General features: G+C 48.3%; 1 protein-coding gene across 1 annotated transcript in view; it reads left to right on the forward strand.

Annotated features, from left to right (window-relative positions):
- Positions 1–20,327, forward strand: part of Mical2 (microtubule associated monooxygenase, calponin and LIM domain containing 2) — a 224,421-nt gene that overhangs the window by 178,629 nt on the left and 25,465 nt on the right. The window contains exons 23-26 of the mRNA XM_051149233.1: positions 6,325–6,399; positions 10,631–10,803; positions 11,128–12,355; positions 19,576–19,676. Coding sequence (XP_051005190.1) covers positions 6,325–6,399; positions 10,631–10,803; positions 11,128–12,355; positions 19,576–19,676 — 1,577 coding nt within the window. The remainder of the gene's footprint in view (positions 1–6,324; positions 6,400–10,630; positions 10,804–11,127; positions 12,356–19,575; positions 19,677–20,327) is intronic.

Below are 20,327 nucleotides of genomic sequence, written 5' to 3' on the forward strand. Positions count from 1 at the left end.
ACATGCCTTTAGTGGCCAAGCTCTTGACTCAGCAACGTGTGAGCAAATCATTCGTCCCTCAACTTCCTGGGGACCCCCCCCCCCGCGGAGAAAAAAGGATAAAAGAAATCTGCCACCTTAAATAGCCTGTAAGAGCTGGTGCTCAGCCTGTGCTGCAGTGCCCTCTGGTGGCCAAAAGCAGAATCTCAGGCTCATCCTCTCACCAGGGTCGGGGTTTCCTAGAAGACCCCGCCTGGGGAGACCTGGGCAAAACAAACACAGAATCATGTATAGACTTTTCTGAGCCTTGGAAACTCTGAGTTTAACCTTCAGTGTGAGCCTTTAATAAGTAGGAAGTAGATGGCACGGTATGCGGCCTGAGTTAGCAGGATTGCTACAAGTTTTAAGCCAGACCAACCTGGGCTCCAGGGAAAGACTCTGTCTCAAAAAACAAAACAAAAATCTAAGCCTGTGCCTGAGCCTGAGCCTGAGCCTGTGCCTGAGCCTGAGCCTGAGCCTGTGCCTGAGCCTGAGGCTGTGCCTGAGCCTGAGCCTGAGCCTGAGCCTGAGCCTGTGCCTGAGCCTGAGGCTGTGCCTGTGCCTGTGCCTGAGCCTGAGCCTGAGCCTGAGCCTGTGCCTGAGCCTGAGCCTGTGCCTGAGCCTGAGCCTGAGCCTGAGCCTGAGCCTGAGCCTGTGCCTGTGCCTGTGCCTGAGCCTGAGCATGAGCCTGGGTGTGAACCTGAGCCTGAGCCTGAGGAGACAGGAAGTCTGGCTACCCTTCAGCCTTCTCTTCACTGCTCCTCTCTCCTCAGTGGAAGCTTAAGCACCTTACCCAGAAGCTGTAAATCAGAATTATGTATTTGTTTGTATGAAAAAACAAAGCTTCTAGATTAAGAATAACAAAGTCTATTTAGGAGATAAAGACTCCAGAGAGGCAGGCCATAGTTCCAAACAGCCAGTGGCATGAAGGAAGAAGGGGGAAAAAAAAACAAAAAACACTTTGGTTTGTAGGTGTGCACTGACACAATTGTTCTCCATGCTTGTCTGAATTTGTGTCTCTGCTGCCGTGATAAAAACACTGACCAAAAACAGCACGGGGAGGAAAGGGCTTAATGGGCTTACAGGTGGGTTATGGACTGTATGTAACTGAGGGAAGCCAATGCAAAGACTCAAGACAGGAACCTGGAGACAGGAACTAGGGCAGAAGCCATGGAGGAGCACTGCTTACTGGCCTGCATCCTCAGTCTTCACAGCTACCGTTCATAGACAGCGGAGGCCCAGCTAACGACGGCACCACCCACAGTACGCTGGGGCCCTCCTACACCAACTTGCCGTTGAGAAAATACCCCATAGACATGCTCATAGGCCAAGCTGAGGGAGGGGATTTCCTCTTCCCAGATATGTCTGTTTCTGTCAAGCTTGCAAAAACCTAACCTGCACAACGCTTAACTACAGAAAGCTTCTGGTTTACATCAAATGGCTGATGTTCCTTGTGCTCGCCCTGGGAAAGCTCACCCCACTGTGTGATGCTCTGCCTTACCACAGCCCAGTAGCAATAGACCCAGATGGCTACAGAGTGAACCCTCCATAGACCCAGCCAGCTACAGAGTGAACCCTCCAAAGCCCTGATGCCCAGGAAATCTTTCCTCCTTCAGTTGCTTTGCAGTGCTGTGCACTACAGTGGTGTAATAAGCCCATCACTTTCCAAATAGCACAAGGCAAACCCCCCTAGTGGATCTCATGGAGCTTCACCAGCCAAGATGCTCACAGACATTGCTGCTTCTTGGTGGATTCAGAGCAGCCTGGGTAAGAGCCAGATATTGCTTTCAAGACACCTGGTCTGTACAGCCATGACCACAGTGGTGTTATCCGTAACAGCCCCCAAGAGGAGCCAAAGCCCTCTCCATCTCTCCATCTCTCCATCTCTCTGGGCCTTTTTATTTGGTTGTCTCCAGGCTTGCCCTTTTATAATACACGAGTGAAATGTAGAAAGTTAGTGGCCTCGATGGTCCTTTTCCTGTTAGTACAGTTTACCATCTCTCAGCAAGAGATCACCACGATCGCCTGGGCATGGCCAGGAGCCTTCCATACCTTCCAGGCTCTTCAATATCGACCCTTCCTGAGGTGAGGGTGTAAAGCGATTTAAACCTCTGTGTTATGGTAACTCCAGAAAACACTCTCTTAAACTATCTGTGTCTTGATCAGTTTTCCATTGTTGTTGGGGGGAGGGGGAAATGCCTGAGACATACAACTTAGAAGCAGGCAAGACTCTGGCTTGCTTTGGCCAAGTGTCAGTCCCTGGCTTCTTGGCCCAGTTGCCTTTGGGTCTGTGGTGGCCAGTATATCATGGTGGGGGAAGAAACACTGCTCGCCTGGTAGCATCTCAGAGGTGAAAAGAAAACAAGGAAGGAGCAAGGGTTCTCGTGTCCCTTCAAGGCCACCATCCCAGTGACCTAACTTCCTTCCACTAGACCCAAACCTCCAAAGCATCCACCTCCTCTCCCGGCACCCCAGCTATTAACACAGTAGCCCTTTGGGGGACACTTAAAATTCAAAGCCTAAGAACCCAGTGTAGTGGTGCATATAAATCTGTGAAAAAAGAGAATCCCAGATCCCCACCACTGCAGAGCCAGGCTCTGTGAGTCTAGGGCAATACTGAGTATCTGCATTTGACAGAAGAATCCCAACTGCTTCAATGATGCAGGTCGGAAGAATACCTGTGCTTTGAGCATCACAGTACGGCTGCTTCCTGCTGTCATGTGACAGCAGCTAAAGATCAGGGAGAGCACTGCTAGTGTGTGCCCGAAAGAATCAGATCAAAGGCATCTGGCTCAATGCCTGCCCTTTACTCCTTTTCCCAAAGCAGGCTGTGCACTGTGAGCTCCTAAAGCACTCCCTTAAAATCAATGCAAAGTGGGGCCTGAGAGAGCGCTTGCTGCTTTTGCAGAGGATCCAGGATCAGTTCCCAACACCCACATCGTGCCTCACGACTGCCTGTAATGCCAACTCCAAGGAATATGACACACTCTTTTGGCCTCCGATGGTACCAGGCATGCACATGGTACACAGACATGCATACAGGCAAATACTTATACACATTTAAAAAAAACCACACAAAACATGAAAAAACCCACACACAGAGTTAATCAATACACACAGAGCACTAGCTGGAAAAAAGAGAGTCAGCTGAGCTGTTGAGAGAGCTCAATAAATAATTGCTATAAACGCTACTTAGAAACGTTTTTATTTTGCCAAATGTGGGTATGCACACCTGTAATCCCAGCAGTAAGCAGAGAGAGGAGGGCTGCTGCTAGCCTGAGGTCATCCTGCTCTGCACAGCCAGACCCAGGCCAGCCAGGGCTACATAGTGAGACCTCAGAAAACACAAAGGACTTGAAAGGGGAGGGAGACAGAGACAGAGACAGAGAGACAGAGACAAGAGACATACGGAGAGAGAGAGAGAGAGAGAGAGAGAGAGAGAGAGAGAGAGAGAGAGAAAGAGAGAGAGAGAGTCGCTGTTTCTTTTGCTAAGAAGTGATGTCCCCAAGGGGGCAGAAAGACTGAAAGAGCCAGGGGGCCAAGGAGTTTGCTGTGAGATCCTTTCTCCTAGTCATGTTAGATGATATACTTATAAGTCTCACCAACATGACAAGCTGAGCGAGGACATCAACAATTGACATGCCAAAGTGGAGCGGAGAAAGAGCATGTGGCCTCACCCCTACACAAAGAACTAGAGTCAACTGAGGGACACTGAGAGTGGGTGAATAGTCTTCCCCTGGGAAGAACATGATTGCCCAGTATCAAATGGTCAACCCTGAGACCTGTATAATACGCATACGTGTATTATACAGGCAGAACAGATTATATTTAGGAATCTATATGTATATGTGCATATATATTATTTGTGCATGTAACAACAGTTAATGAAAAAAGCAAGAGGCCATGAATTTGAAGAGAGCAAGGAGAGGTATATGGAAAGGTCCCGAGAAAGAAAGGGAAGAGAGGACTGACATAATTATAATTTCAAAATTAAAAGAAACACTGCTACTCCTCACTTGGGCCCACAGGCTACTATAGAGCAAGATAAACATCTGGCCTTTATGCTTGAATTTGCATGCATCTTTGTCCAAGCTTTGGGCCAGATCCCTGCATGTTGACCACTTCAGGCAAAAGGCCTGAGGATGAGAGTGACCCTGGCTTTACTTTTAGCCTTTATCATGTCCTGTTTGGAGTCCAAAAGGAAGCCTGCCAGTTCCTGGTCATTGTCCTAACCCTACAGTCACCTTTTCGATTCCAGAGCAGCAGAGGGGAACGGGGATCACCGGTGGTGAGGTCACACATGGCCTATCCCCAGGCAACTGTGACCATCAAGTGGGTGTGGCTTGTCCTCTAAGACTGCTTCCAGTCACTCTGCTGAGTCAGACAGAGCACCGATTAGCCAGACCACACTTTGACTTTGACCTCTTGCCACCTGACCCAGATCTTTGCCTGTTAAACCGGAGCTCACATCAGTGTTCCGAAGATGGGCTCAAAGCCTTGCTTTCTGCCCCCATAGGGATGTTGCTTAAAACTCTTCCCTGCATTTTCAACCATGACTCCCACTCATTTTCTCCGGGACAAGCTTGACATGTGGGAACGTGTCTGGGGTGACCCACCATGGCCAGGGAATTTAGAGGAGGAAGGGTTTATTTGGGCTTTGGGCTCTAGATGGCTGAAGAGTCCAGCCTAGCAGCCAGCAGCCAGAGCAAGAAGCCGGGAGCTCACACCTTCAGTGGCAAACACAAAGCAGAAAGTGAACTGAAAGTAGGGTGGGGCTATGTATTCACAAAGCCCATCCCCCTCAGTGATACACTTCCGCCAGCAAGGCCACTAACTAGGGACCATGTGTTCAAATACCTGAGACACCTGAGCCTATGAGGTTATTTCTCAATCAGGCCACCAGCCGTGGAGTCAGGCCTCTGACCTAGGACACCAGTTGTATTATGACCTCACTATTGTCCTTGCCATGGTAAACTTGTGCCTGGGTGCCCTGTTGTCACCGCTGGTGCATCTGAGCCATCGGGTCCACTATCCCACAGAGTTTAAAGCCAGGACCCCAAGGAGCCCAAGAACCTTGTCCTGAGAAAGGAAACCCAAGGTAGTGGCTGGCATGGTCAGCTCACAGGGCCAGGGGGTGAGGTGAGGGAGCCTTCACTGGAGAGGTCTTGGATTCAGAGAGTTCTGTGTTCAAACCTCCCCTGTCCATACTCCCACACCCAGACCCCTCCCAAGGGTATCTTTTACCCCCGTACCTCCCAGTTCTACCTCCTGCCCCTCCCTCCTCTGACTATGACAGCAGCACAGGATCCCACACCTGTTCTCAGGCTCAGACTGTCCAGTGCCTGTGCTCAAGGGTTAGCCAGGCAGAGGGGAAGCACCCAGGATGCTGCAGGCCTGCTTCCATTGGACCCCAACCTTCCGGAGTCAGTCCTCACCTCCTACTCTCCTGAGCAGGGCTATACAGTGCACTCCAGGCCAGGTGGGCTGTGAGCCTCCCACGACTCTCCCATCCACCACCACCCCCCTCACCGTAGGAGTGCAAGTGAGCAGTTGCACCCACAAGGCAAAGTGACTAGTGTGGCGTTGGAAACAGCACATTACGGGTAAAATTGTGCCCCCTGCAATTACATACATGTGCCTCTACAACCAGAATTTGTTTTTTGTTTGGGGTTTTTTGTTTGGTTTTTGGTTTCGTTCTGGTTTTGGGTTTGAGATTATAATTTAATTACAACACTTGCTCTTTTCCTTTCCTCCCTTCAAACCCTCCTATATATCCAACCCAGATATTCTTTGAACTCATGGCCCTTTTTTCATTGTTATTGTATGCATATAGGTATTTATACATATATTCCTAAATATAGCCTGCTGCATTTGTATGATGTTACTTGACCGTTTAGCACTGGAGAGCCACTTGATGTGCTCTTCCCTGGGGAGGACACCTTTCCCGCTCCCAGCTATTTGGGTTTCAGGGACCAAACTCAGGCTAGCTGCTGTACCATCTCCCCAGACCCCTGTATAACTATTTTATGAAGAAGGAGGGAGGGAAGAAGGGAGGAAGGGAGAGAGAAGAGAGAGAAGAGAGAGAGAGAGAGAGAGAGAGAGAGAGAGAGAGAGAGAGAGAGAGAGAGAAGGAAGTGGGATGGGGCTCAGCAAAGTTCACTGTGATAAGAGGAAGCGTCTCAGTCCATCCTCAGGGTTTGCCTTCTAACTTTTGGTGAGTAAGTCATAGGTGATAAATTCCTCCCCTGCACAATGAACAGACAGCTAACCCCCATCTTCCCGACCCCTTTCTGTTCTCCACCACAGCTCTGCAACGGGCCCACAGCCTCCAGTCCCCAGCCCCAAGCAAATACCAGAGCTGGAGAAGAGAGTTCCAGTCCAGTGAGTCATGAGGTGGGGGGAGGAGGGGGAGGAAGGGGGGAAGGAAGGGGGGCTGGGCAGTGGTTCTCACTCCTTACATGGTGTCTCTCTGCCATAGCCTGGGATAGGAGGGCAAGAAAAACTATTAGCTTGACTTGATTTCTACCGCTGACTAGAAGTATCGCCAAGGAATTTGGGGCCTCCCCATGCCGCTCCCTCTCTTCTGGCATCCCAGGGCCGTAAGATTCTATCTTTTCAGCAGACTAGAGCCCTAGCAGTCATGAGCTCCAAGCTTGAAATGAGAAAGAGAGAGCTGAGAGCCAGGTGCTGGTTCTGTCCCAGGAAAAGGACTAGAATCCCCCCCCCCTTTGGTTCCATGTTATTGTGACCAAGGCATAAAGGTAGCCGCTTACACTAGAATATGAACTAGAAATATGAGTGTAAATGCATTTGCACCTGTAGGCATGCATGTGTGTGTATGTCTGTGTGTGTGCGTGTGCACACACACGCACACACACACAGTTTGTTTCTTCAGAACAGATCTTGTCCTGTCTCCTGGGTGAGTTTCAGAGCTCCCACAAGTGGCATAGAGACGGTGCACACACAGTCACACAGCAAACAGAAATCTTCCAGAATTCTTGAGAGAGAAGCTGAGACTCCATCGTGCTTTGGGCCTCTCCCTCTCTTCTTCCCTTCTGCCTTGTACCTACATTTCTTCTGCCTCACTCTGCCCAAGGCTGACCCAGGATGGCCTCGGGCAGCATCCCTAACTCTCCCCCCTTCTGAGTCAGTATGATTCCTGGTCAGTGAGTCATTTCCTACCAACCCCCAGACTCACCACCTCTCACTGTCTACCTGGGACAAGAGCCAGCTCTGGAGCTAGACCATGCCTGGGCACCTGGGAGCAAGCTAAGATGACAAGCCTAAATCATCTGAGCTCCCCCAGGGGCCAAATGTGAGAGGACAGAGGGAGCTAAGGTTTCCTAGAGTCTTCCCACCTCAGAAGCATTATGGTCCTGCTGTCGAGCCAGTCCTCCTGGGTGCTCAGGCCATGCCAACATTTCTGAGTATCACCAGTGTCAGGGGCCTAGTCAGCCCTTAGCAAGCTCCCAGCATGGGCTGAGATAGAGTGCAAACAGCAGGGACAGAGGTTCTAGAAAAACGAGACAGAATTCCACCCCTCAAAGTTAGGGTTTGGTGCCGTACAGACTGACCTGGAGACGTCAATGTTCAGTTATTAATGAATATAGACTTCTGGTCTTAAGCCCAGAGAAACGCCGGGTGTGGACAGGGATTGAGCCTGTCATTTCTATGGCCTCGCGAGGTCTTCAAGGTCTGGTCCAAAGAAGATTTTGTTTGTGTGTGAGAGGGAGGAAGTTTGGAAGCTGGTTGGATTAGGCGCAATGAAACAGCATATGGGTTCGAGTTTGCGAGCCGCCGCCCCTAGAGGGCGCTCCAAGTCTTTGAGAAGGCTGAGTCCTTCATGGCTAGAAAGCAGTGGCACCTGCAATCTATGTCATCCTGACAATCCCCAAAGTCACGGACCCTTTGCCCCAGAGGTTTATCAGTAAACAGGATATAGAACATAGGCACCCACTCCAAGCTGAGCATGCTTAGAGTGACCTCCACCATCCGCCGGGGAAAAGGCTACCACTACCAAACGAGCAAAGAGGAGGCAGCAGAAGGAACTGCTCCAGGCGACACAGAGGCTGTCATCCTGTCCCAGGCCTGCTTCTCAACCCTTTGCACACATACACACACACACACACACACACACACACACACACACACACACACACACACACAGCCTTCAGCATCCAGACCCTATGCCCCACAGAGGACAAAGTAGCATGACTGGGTCGTCCCAGAGTTCCCCCTGCAAGCATAGGAAAACAGGATTGAGGTAGACTAAGAATGAGCTCCAAAGCCCAGAGCTAGAGAAACCCTGGCTGGGGTGGGTATCCCACTCCCTGTGAGGCAGATCGAGGGGCTAGTGGTATCTTTGCTGGGTAGTTTGTGTGCAAGGGGAGGGAAATGGGTGTGAATCATGCTAAGCGAGCATTTGTCTGCATGGTGGTATGTACCTTTTGGATAAGGACCCTGGAGGTAGGTAATTTGCTCATGTCAGCTGTAAACGTGAACAGATTGGGGTCCTGGGGGTCCCCTGTACCATCCTTTAGAGGAGCTTAAAGGCACCATCAGTCTCACAGGAGCAATGTCCCATCTCTCAGCTCCTCACTGGCCCTTTTTTCCCCTCCTGGAGTCGTGCTTGGCCTTTGGGCAATGACTTGGCCCAAGGACAAAGACAGGGAAGAGTCTGGGCCTCCCTGCTTCCCTTTCTCAGGCCCTCCACAAGTTCTGGCTTTAAGATGCTGGATAAGGATGCCGTGACTGGAGACTCCATAGCCAGGCCTGGCAAGAGAGCAGAGGGCAGCAGCTTCTGAGTCACAATCTTATAACTCCCAAGCCCTTGCTGTCTTAAGTTTGTGTCTCAAGGTGTCCCTGGCCCTGTGTTGCCAGGTCCCCTGTGACTCCTCAGAGGAACAAAGGGACAATCTGTGAAGCTGAGGGGACTTTTGAGGCTACTTACGGAGCCTGATTCAGCGGATGGCAGGGAGAAGAGAGTGAGGGGGCGAGGAAGAGGGGGAGAAGGAATTTGGCAGGAATTTAGTAACTGGGGGCAGGACAACAGCTGACTCACAAGCATCGCCTTTTTAGGCTGGAGCCATTATGTTGTGGGCTGAGATGGGGTGCGGGTGGTGGGCTGGAGGCCAGTGCCTCCCCTTTGTCAGCTCCTGGAAGCTAATGGCCTTTCTCCCAGGATCTCTCTGTTGCCCACCTTTATGGCACCTGTGTTCCCCCAGCTACTGTTTCCCTTAGAGACATCCTGGGGCAGGGGTGGGGTACCCTATGAGAACTCACAGACCCCCCTGTGTACAGCAGCCATCTTTTTAGAGCCCACGCCTGGTATGCACTGCCAAACATGTTAGCCTTTGTGTGAAGAGGGCAAGAAACATACTGAAAGTCTACCAGTGTCCCCCAAAAGATGTGTGGGGCTCTTTTTGGGTGGTAGTAAGTCAGGCTTGGCTTTTCTTTCCGACACAGAGATCCTTGACTCCATATCATTAAGTTCCTTGAATTTGCTCAGAGTAAAAAAAAAAGCATAGTTTGAGTGCCTGAGCAGGGGCCTATCACTTTGGGTAAACTGAGGCCTGGGAATCGTGTTGATCTAAGAAGGAAGCTAGAACACCAACCGGAAGTCTTGAGTGGGCTACCTGAGCCAATCAAAGCAGAAAGTTGGGGTACTAGGTGAGAGAATAAACTACGGAGACATACAGTGCCAGGATGTGGTAAAGAAGGTGGCCACGGGTCCAGTGGCTTGTGACCACTGCCTGAGGCTGAAGGACAGAGTATGCCCATGAAAGGCTGTGTGATTTTTCTGAATCTACCTGAGTACACATTATCTGAAATGCTCCATCCTGGAGATAAAATAGTTGATATCTCAGATTTAGGGTTACTAAGTTGCCGGGGCAGTATAAAGGCACAGGAAGTGCCTGCATATGCGAGCCTGAATGACCGCCCGGGCTACGGTGTAGAATACTGATTTTGCAAGACAAGATTTCAGCTGCCCACAGAGGAGAACTGGGCTCCTCCCCAGAGGTCAGGCACGCTCCTTTCTCATGCATCTCTGAACAGACACAGAGCTTCCTGTCCCTTCCCTGAGCCACATTAGTTTGGCAAGGACCCATCAATTCTGTGTGATTCGAACCATTGATATGGGTGTAACCCCCCTCCCTTGGGTTCCCATAAAATCTTAAGCTAACCACCTTTGTCTGAGAGTCCCTCCGGGGCACACGAGTGAGAGAAAGAGCACACTTCATTAGGACCAAGCATCTAGCCTGTCCGTGCCCACAGCTAATGGTCTGACATCTTGTGGGAAGAAACCTCAGATGATTTATTGACGGAGAGATTTAGTGCAACCCCAGCTCCTGACCACCTCGGCTTCAGTAAATGCCTGTCTGCAAGAAGCGCTCTGTCGGGTGTGGTCTGCCATGGAACAATCTTACAGAAGTCTGAGTCGCTGACTTGTGTGACTTCTCCTCCAGGGCCCTGCTGCCCAGTCCCAAGCTGTGGCCACCATGAACTTCTGAGTCCATCCCAGCATCTTCCTTCCTAAAACTGAGGATCCGCCACCATCTCCTCTCTTTATGCAACAACAAGGCAGTAATGGAATATGTTCTTTCCCTGATAGATTCGACATCCATGAAGCAAAGAACACCATCGCCTCCAGAGGAGCCTCCTCCTCCTCCTCCTCACCCTCCTCCTCTTCCTCCATCTTTGCCATCCTCATCTTCCCAGCCGCCATGTTCATTTTCTTCAGCCAGTGTACCTGGGCACACCACAGATAATCCCTCCCTTCCTCGGGTAAGTGCCCTCTAGGGCCCTGCACAGGAGATGGGAAAGCCATCTTAGGCTACTCCTGTGAAAGGGCCAGTCCACCTCCCAAGGGGTCATGAGCCCCAGGTTGAGAACCACTATTTTAGAGTGTATTTACAGACTGTAGATAGATGCCAGCAAGTTCCAGACAACCACTTAGAACAAAGAGTGGCCTTTCTGGGACTTCCTTCTGACTGGGTATCTAAGAGCAGGAGAAGAGAAGGAAGTGGCGTGTACAGTTGACACTTACCTTCTCCTAGAATAAACGCTAGGAGCTTTAAGTAACTGGTATTTCTGCCCATCCCCCCACAGGTGCCAGCTTACAACCTCCACTCCCCGCAAGTCTCCAGAGGTGATCTCAGCCCCACTCCAATCTACCTCAGACGTGCCCGGGCTCAAGGGATTGCAAAGGAAATTCCCCTCTATCTGCCTCATGGCCCCATGTTGGAGAACACAAAATACTCTCCGGTGAGCCCTGGTGAAGACCTCAGAAGCCCAGAGGGCTGCCAGGAAGCACAGGCTCTTGGGAGCACCAAAACCACACCCAAAGAGTCCCACCCCATTGCAGGGAAGGGCCAGAATTTGCCCAGTCAAAACCCAGGAGTGAGTGAGAGTCCCCTGAGGGAACAGACATGTGGCCCGGAGACGTCCAGAGAAAGGAAGCTGGGCTTGAAGAAATTGGTCCTCACCCAAGAGCAGAAGACCGAGCTGCTAGACTGGAACGGCTCTACCCCTGCGCACAAGGCGGCGGAGCAGTTCTCCCAGGAAAGTGCTGAGGATGGCAGAGGCCACAGCCTGAAACCCATCTGCTCCCCCACCCTCTCTCAGGCAGTGAAAGAGAAGCTGCTATCCCAGATGAGGACCCAAGGGGAAATGCAAACCCCAGCTGTCAAGAGAGAAGTGCGTCCGCCCAAGTCCCCCCTGAAGGCCATGGCAAATGCCATCCTAAGATCCTGGCTCCCCAATTCTGAAGGTGGAAAGAAGTCCTGCCCCAAACCAGAGTCAAAAACTTTGCCTCGCGGTCAGCAGCATGCTTTCACTCGTTCCTTTAGCTTCCGGAAACCCGGTTCCAATAAAGATGGAGACCAGCCGTCTCCAGGGAGACACATGGCCAAAAAGGCTTCTGCCTTCTCTCTGACTTCTCCAACATCCAAGGCTGCCCAGGCCTCAGACCATAGCCTTTCTGACTCCATCCTCCGCACCCGGAGTTTGTCCTCTCGTCCAAGCAAGATGTTCTTTGTAACCACGTCCCCTCCGCCCCGCAACAAGATTGAAGACGTCCCCACGCTCCTGGAGAAAGTGAGTTTGCAGGATGCCACTCACGCTCCAAAGAAAGGAGCCCCCAGTATTTCATCCCCCGGCCACAAAGATAAATCCTTTGTCCAGGAATGCAAACAAAGAGAGGACATCAGAGACTTCTTTAATAGCCACAGGGGGTCACCTGGGAACAGAGTCCCATCCTTGGAGAAGCTAGTACAGTCTTTTGGCAGCGGCTCCGTGGGGCAGGTGGCACATCCTTCCTCCACAGGGCAAGATGCACGTAAGTGGCTTTCCTAGTGGTCTAGTCAAGTTCATGCTGGGCAGCTAGTGGTCTCGCTGGATTAACAGCCAGACACTGCACTTTGATTTGCTTCTCCAATTCATTCTGACAGAAGTGGGAAAAGATGGGACTGGTGAGATGGCTCGGCTGGCCTTAAAGGCTCTCGTACCAGGCCTGATGACCCGAGTTCCATCCTCAGAACCCACATGATGGAAAGAGGGAACAGACTCCCCCAAGTTGTTCTGTGACTGCCACACATGTGCCTCCCTCCCCCAGTACACAAAGAAATGGATGTAACTGAGAATAAAAAAAAAAAAGGTTTAAGGAAACTTGAAAATTTTGTATGAGAAATCTGAAAAAAAAAAAAAAAGTAAATTATGTTACACAAATTAACAATAATCCTACCAGTTTCCTTCTATGTGACTATATGAACATTTTTACTGAGATATACATACAATTGTGTGTTTTTTAAAAATCAACTTTATATTCTAGGTATTATACAAATTACCACAAGTCTCATAAGTGTCATTTAAAAGAATGTTCTATTTAATGAGCCATTACTTGATTGTTTAACTTATAAGTATATTGTAATATATATTTATATATACATATACAAATATATTTGTAGATGAATGTATTTATACCATATGGATGGTGCTGGTTGGACATTTGTACACATGTACCTTTTTGTTTCCTTTGAATTACTTACCACTTTTCTGTATGTTTGATTACCAATGAAAATAGAGACTTTTATATTTCAATCTGGTTGTTGCTAATTATTTAATCAATATATCAAAGACTTAGAGTAATCAAACAGTACGGAAATATATAACAAAACCCAGAATGTGTTATTGTTTCTGCACCTTGCCAAAATTTAGTATATTTCTTTAGGGGTAGTTTAAACACATACACGATGTCCTTTTTTTTTTTTTTTTTAATGTGAGTATGTGGGGGGCTGGAGAGATGGCTCAGAGGTTAAGAGCACTGTCTGCTCTTCCAGGGATCCTGAGTTCAATTCCCAGCAACCACATGGTGGCTCACAACCATCGATAATGAGACCTGGTGCCCTCTTCTGGTGTGCAGGTGTATGTGCAGGCAGAACACTGTGTATGTAATAAATAAATAATTAAAAAAAGAAAAGAAAAAGAAAACAAAAAACCCCAAAAAACAATCAAACAAATAATGTGGGTGTGTGAGTGCATGGTGCACGTGTATGTATGCAGATGTGTGCATGCACGTGCACTCTAGGCACACTCTAGAGGTTGCTGAGTGTCCTGGCCAATTATCCCCTGACTAAGATAAGGTTTCTCACTGAAGTTGGAACTAGGCTGGTAGTGAGCAAGGCCCAACAGTCCTCCTGTCCACTCCCCTATAATGCCAGGAGTACAAGAGTGGAGGCAGCAGCCCTGTGCAGCTTTTTTACGTAAGGATTAACCCAGGTCCTTATATCTGCACAGCAAGCAGCATTCTTACCCTCTGAGCTGTCTCCTAAGACAAAGATTTCTTTTGTTACTGAATGTTCATTTGATTGCTTTAAACAAATTGTGATCCTACTATTTTCAGTTTTCAAAAACCATGGTTTTTTTTTTTCAACCTTTTAAAATATTTTAACTCTTAGGGGAAAATCAGTTTTCAAGTGATTAACTATCTTCTTTGCACACTTCTTTGCATGAATTAATGAGAGAACTTATCTGCAGCTGAGTTTGGAATAAGCATAGGCAACTTGAGATATAATGGTTCTTTTAAAGCCACACACCCATACAATTTCATTTGTTGTGTGTGTGTGTGTGTGTGTGTGTGTGTGTGTATATATATATATATATATATATATAATTTTTAATGTATTCATTTTTACTTTATGCATATGCATGCTCTGTCTACATGTATATCTGTGTACTATGTGCATACCTGGTGCCAATAGAGGCCAGAGGAGACTGTCTGGTCCCCTGGGACTGGAGCTACAGATGGTTGTGAGCCACTGTGTGGGTGCTGGGAGTCAAACCTGGACCCTCTGCAAGAGCAACAAATGTTCTTAGCTGGACCATCTCTCAAGCCCCATGTGAAATATTTTTAATAGATTTATCTGCGTTAAAACGAAAGGGCATATAGCTGGATGTAGCAGTGCATGCCTGTAATCCCAATACTCACATGTCCGAAGCAAAAAAAAAAAAAAGGTGTGAGTTTGAGGCCAGCCAGGGCTACATAGTGAGACTTTATCTTAAAAAAACAAAACAAAACAAAAAAACATAGCTGGGAACTTGATCTATTTTTATAAACATGAACTTATCCATCTGATTAGAAATCTTCTGCATAGCTGAAAAACAAAAAACCATGTCAACGGAGTAAAAAGGCCAAAGAACTGGGAAAATCTTTGCCAACTATTCATCTTTCCTCTTTGTCTCTGTCTCTCTGTGTGTTGGAGGGCAGGTGCATGTATGTGTGATATACATGAGTAAGTGTGTAAATGTGGGCCTTCACGTGCCATGGCACACAGATGGGGATCAAAGGACACCAATGGGGGTTGGGCCTCATCTCCTATCTTGTTTAAGACAGAGTCACATTTTTGAGATTTTAATTGTATGTGTGTGGGTGGGTGCTTTCCTTGCATGTATGTCTGTAGAGCAAGTATATGCAGTGCCCCAAAAGGGTGTCAGATCCTCTGGAAGTTGAGTTTTAGACTGTCATGTCTCGCGTGACAACTGTAGTTGTGAGCTCGCGTGTGGGTGTTGGGACCTGAACTCACATCCTCTGGAAGAGCAGGAAACAGAGGTGTTTCCTAGTTGCTCCTCACCACTGAGTACACCAGGCTCGCAGGCCTTCAAGCCTCCACAGGCTCTCTTGTCTCTGCCTCCCATCTCACAGTGGGAGCACGTATGTCTCAACACCAAGCCAAAGGAAGGAAGGAGGGGCAGGAGGGAGAGAGGGAGGAGGAGGAGGAGAGAGAAAGAAATGAAAGGAAGAAGGGAGAAAAGACGTTCACCATATAACACTACTACCTTTACTAAATTTACTAGTTCTCAAAGTCGTTTTGGTAGCATACTTTTTCTTGTTGTTTTTTGTTTTTTGAGACAGAGTTTCTCTGTGTAGCCTTGGCCATCCTGGACTCCCTTTGTAGACCAGGCTGACCTCAAGCTCACAGAGATCCACCTGCCTCTGCCTCCCTGAGTGCTGGGGTTAAAGGCCACTAAACCCAACTGGTAACAGACTTTTTAGCTTCTTGAGCACGTTTATAATAATTTTAAATACTTGCCTGTTAATTTCATTGTATCCGTCATTTTTGTTTTTAACTGAATTTTTCTCACTTATCAGACACCAAGAGAGAGATAGACTTTATGAATATTATGTTGAAAAGTATTTGGATCTTATTTTTAAATGTTAAACAGGGAATAAAGAATGTCCAACAACAGCTGAGCACAGTGGAGCACGCCTATGATTCCAGCACTCAGGGAGGCAGAGGCAAGTGGATCTCTGTGAGTTTGAGGCCAGCCTGGTCTACAAAGCAAGTCCAGGACAGCTAAGGCTACACAGAGAAACCTTGATCTAAAAACAAACAAACAAACAAATAAACAAACAAGAACATTTACAAGCAGTAGAACAACACTGAGATCACCCTGTTGTCTCCAAGCCTTGTCTTCACACTTGTTAGGTGTGTCTATGATAAGCATTACTCTAGCACAAATCTATTCCCTGTTAATAAAGTGAAAGTTCCCTGTGATCTCGGCACATGCCCCCAGGTATCTGTGCTCCTTTGACCAGGGATAATCTAAGCACTATCTGCCCTGTGAAAGAGTTAGAGGTTCTCAAACTGTGGGTTGCGATCCCTTTTGCAACCCTCTACCTCCAAAAACAATATGTACATTTATGACTCATAACACCAAAAAATGTTCAGTTGTGGAGTAGAAACAAAAATAATTTTATGGTTGGGGGTCACCACAGCGTGAACTGTATTAAAGGGTGGCAGCATTAGGGAGGTTGAGGTCCTCTGGTCCAGAGCCTGTTAAGCCTGCACCTTCTCTGCAGTTATATGCACACCAGGATGTTTCTTCTTCTTCTTCTTCTTCTTCTTCTTCTTCTTCTTCTTCTTCTTCTTCTTCTTCTTCTTCTTCTTCTTCTCTTCCTTCTTTCTCTTCTTCTTCTTCTTCTTCTCTCTCTCTTCTTCTTCTTCTTCTTCGCCTCTCTCCTCCTCTCTCCTCCCCGCCTCCTCCTCTCCTCCTCCTCCTCTCCTCACCCCCCTCCTCCGCCTCCTCCTCTCTCCCCTCCTCTTCCTCTTCCTCCTCCTCTCTTCCTCTTCTTGTTTTGTGAGACAGGGTTTCTCTGTGTACCCTTGACTGTCCTGGACTCACTTTGTAGACCAGGCTGGGCTCAAACTCACAGTGATCTGCCAGCTTCTGCCTCCCTAGTGCTGGGATTAAAGGCGTGCACCACCACGCCCGTCGAATGTTTCTTCTTATGCATCTTTGGGTTCCCCTTAAGGAGTAAATGCATGGGGACTTTTATGCTGATTTCTAAAGTTCTTTTTTCCCAGCATTCCCTCCCTCCTCTCCAGGGCTCCATCCTACACATTGCTGCTGCCTCTGCTGGGCCAAGCTGAACTGCCTGTGGTCAGGAGAGAACCTCAAGGCAGAAAGCATGTGTGGCCGTGGGATTTCCTGTGTGGGTGTCTGCTCTTTTGCTGCTTCTGCACTGCCTGCTAATATCTGGGAAATAATGCTTCATATATTTTGTCCTGAATTCTACTGCTTTCTGGTGGGAAGTCAGTTCCAAAGTCAGTCCCTCTAACGTAGCTGGAGGGTAGCAATTTGGCAAAATGTTTGAAAGTTGCAAATGAAAAGTCAACTTCAGAAAGACTAGAGGAGACTCAGTGGCCTGAAACTGCGAGGTGCCCTTCTTACGGAAGGCCGAGGAGATACACCACGCTTAGAAGCCATTTTACTCGCATACAAGTTTGCCTTTTGAAACTAGGAAAATGTTTCAACTTCCCATTCATATTTCTCCGATGAGGAAAGGTCAAGAGGGCAGTTTTAGTAACATAAAAGTGTTGTTAATTGGGTCAGTGATAACAATGAAGATGCTGAAGACAATTGCGATGCTAAGTATCCATTGTCAATTGGCTGGCTGTGCAACCACCTGGGGGACACACCTTCGGGTCACCTGCAAGAATGCTTCTAGAGAAGATTCTGTGGGGAGGAAAGACCTGTCCTGAGTGTGGACAGCACCATCGAATGAGCTGCACTCGTGGACAGAATAGTAAGGGCTCTAAAGAGGGACGCGGGGCAGCCCTCATCTCTGCTCGCTAGGGGTAAGCAGGTAGCCTTCCACCACCATGCTTTCCCCACCATCATAAACTATATCCTCACCATGAATAAATCCTCCTTCTCCCAAACTGCTTCTTTTTGAGACAGTCTCAGCTTGGGCTGACCTCAAAGCCTCTACGTAGCCAAAGATGACCTTGAACGTCTGGCCCTGCCCTCCGCTCCCAAAGGGCAGTGCTGGGATCTGATGTGGAGTCTTTTGTGCATGCTAAACATGTGCTCTATCAGCTGAGCTGTGCCTCCAGCCCTTAAGTCGTTCTAACATCAAATATTGGTCACAGCAATGAGAGAAGTAGTGAATAAAGCATTCTAAATGTTCCCATCCACTGGGTACCATTGGAGCTTTGATTAGTTCTCTTTGCTTTTCCGCAGCATGTAGGGATCATGGCGGTAGAACTCAAGGGTGTAAAGTCAGTCGGTTCCTCGAGCACCTTACACTCAGTGCTACACTGAGCAAACAGTGGTGATTTAGTGGCTGGAACAGGATGCAATCTCCGCCCAGAGAGAGCGCAGCAGCCTCCTCCTGAGATGATGCCACTCTCTGATTCTATCTTTACCTGAGCTTTCCCATCTGGCAAATTAAAGTGGAAAACAGCAAACTCCCTCCCCTGAGAGGCAGGGTTGCTACATGCATGTTTTGTATTATTTTGCTCAGAATAACAGCGTTATGTAAATGTGTTGCTGTAGGTTAAAATTACCCTTATTTTGTAACACTTGGCTGCTCCCACTGGGGTGAATAGTTGAAAATTATAGGGAGGCTGGAGAGGATGTTAGCTGACTTGGAATTGCTTCCCTCCCTTCTCCCCACCCACTCCATAGTTCTATGCAGACACAAGCTGCCACCATAGAGAGACCCTTTCCCAGCACGACATGCAAGCTGGTTCTGCTGTGCCGTGACCGGCACGGGTTAATGCTGGTATTGGCATAGGCTCCATCAGGTGTATGTGCAGGGGCATATGTTCTTGCTGGGGAAAAATGAAAGTCTCTTGTGGTACCTGGACGCCCCATCACACCTGGTCCCCAGCCAGATCACAGAAAAGTGTTTGGTCAACGTGGGCACATTGCTGTCCTCAGCCGTCCAGTTCATGTTTGGAATTGGGCATGGCCCCAGAGCTTTAGCTTCCCCAACGGGCCCTGCTTTGTTGGGCCATCCCTATCTTAAACTGCTTTTTCCTGGCATTTGAATCATCCCTTCCATGATGTGATAATATCTGCAAGTTGGGAAAATAAAAGTGGCATTTGTTTAGCCATAATTAATGAAATATTTATGTTGCATGAGGCTATGTGATAAAATCCTTAGGCTTAGAGCCCTTTTGCTTCTGATTACATTTGGGATTTTTTTTTTCTATGACCAGACATTCTGACGCCAGCTCTTTTACACTGAGCAGATGTCGTGTAGTAAAAATAGGTGCCAGATGCTGCAAGCCGCAGAAGGGCGATTTGTTTAAGAGCTGGCGCTGACTTTTTTTTTTTTTTTTTGCATTCAATTACTCTGTAGAACAACCTTACTGGAGCATTTAGGTAACTCAGCTAACTTCAGATATATGCATTTTCATAATAGATTTTGGATCCAAAAACCTTGTAAGCAAGGATCCCGCCCTGTAAAGGGTGTTTAAGGAGTTCCTTGATTTCTGCATAATACCTTGTTTTGTTTTGTTTTGTTTTGAATGTGAGAAGAGAACTGCAGAGCTTTTGGCAGGAATCCAGAAATGTAATTAACGTGGAGGGCCAACTTTTCAGTGGCCCTGAGGTCCTGCTTTCCCAAGCTCCTGGCAGGTGCAACGAGGGGTGGGCAGGAAGAAGCAAACGGCTGAGGGAGGGGGAGAGGCAGCTGTGAGGCACGGAGCGGGGGAGGGGGGGGGGGGGGGGGAGCCAGCAGTTTGGTGAGTTCTCTGGTTCTTATTTCAGGCCCTGAAGCTCCAGTGACAGAGGCCACCTCTTCTTCCTCTTCTACTGCCTCCTCCTCTGCTGAGGAAGACCTTGAGTCCCAGCTCTCCTCCAGGATAAAGGTAATATTACTTGCAACACCATATAGTGTCCTAGGTGTTGAGGGCTCAGTTCCCATCCAGGTTTCAGAGCCAATGTGGGCTCCAGATGCAGGCAGGGCGCTCCATGGGGATCAGGCCACTTCGCATCTGACAACCACCTTTCTTTTTATCTGGAACCCTCCAAGACTTTTCTGAAAGAGAGAGAAAGAAAGAAAAAGAAAGAAAGAGGAAGAATGAAAGAAAGAAACCCTCAGAGTCTCAAATAGAGGAAGGAAAAAAGAAGACATATTGACTTGAAACCATTTGGCGAGTGCAATGCTTAAAGTGGGTTTAATATGTGGTCCAATAAGCAAACCATTGAAAATTTCAACAAGCAGATGTGTAGCTCCCCAAGGGAAGCACGACTTCATTTAAGAAGCGCTGGAGGCAGACTGCATGGAAAATGTTATGTTTATTCTAATCGGAGCTATGAACCGAAGCATGCAGTTGCACAGAGACAGGGATGCACCAAGGCTCCTACTGTGGAAGGCACAGACTGCGTGCCCCTGGGAACGCAGCCACCCGCTTCGCTGACTGGATGTGAAGATGTCTAGAGAGCACTTTCCCAAACCAATGCAGAGAAAACATAAATGCCACAGCTCTGTAGATGTGTCTATATGTCTAACACACACA

The sequence above is a fragment of the Acomys russatus genome, chromosome 7, assembly GCF_903995435.1.
Source record: "Acomys russatus chromosome 7, mAcoRus1.1, whole genome shotgun sequence".
Taxonomy (NCBI): Eukaryota; Metazoa; Chordata; class Mammalia; order Rodentia; family Muridae; genus Acomys; species Acomys russatus.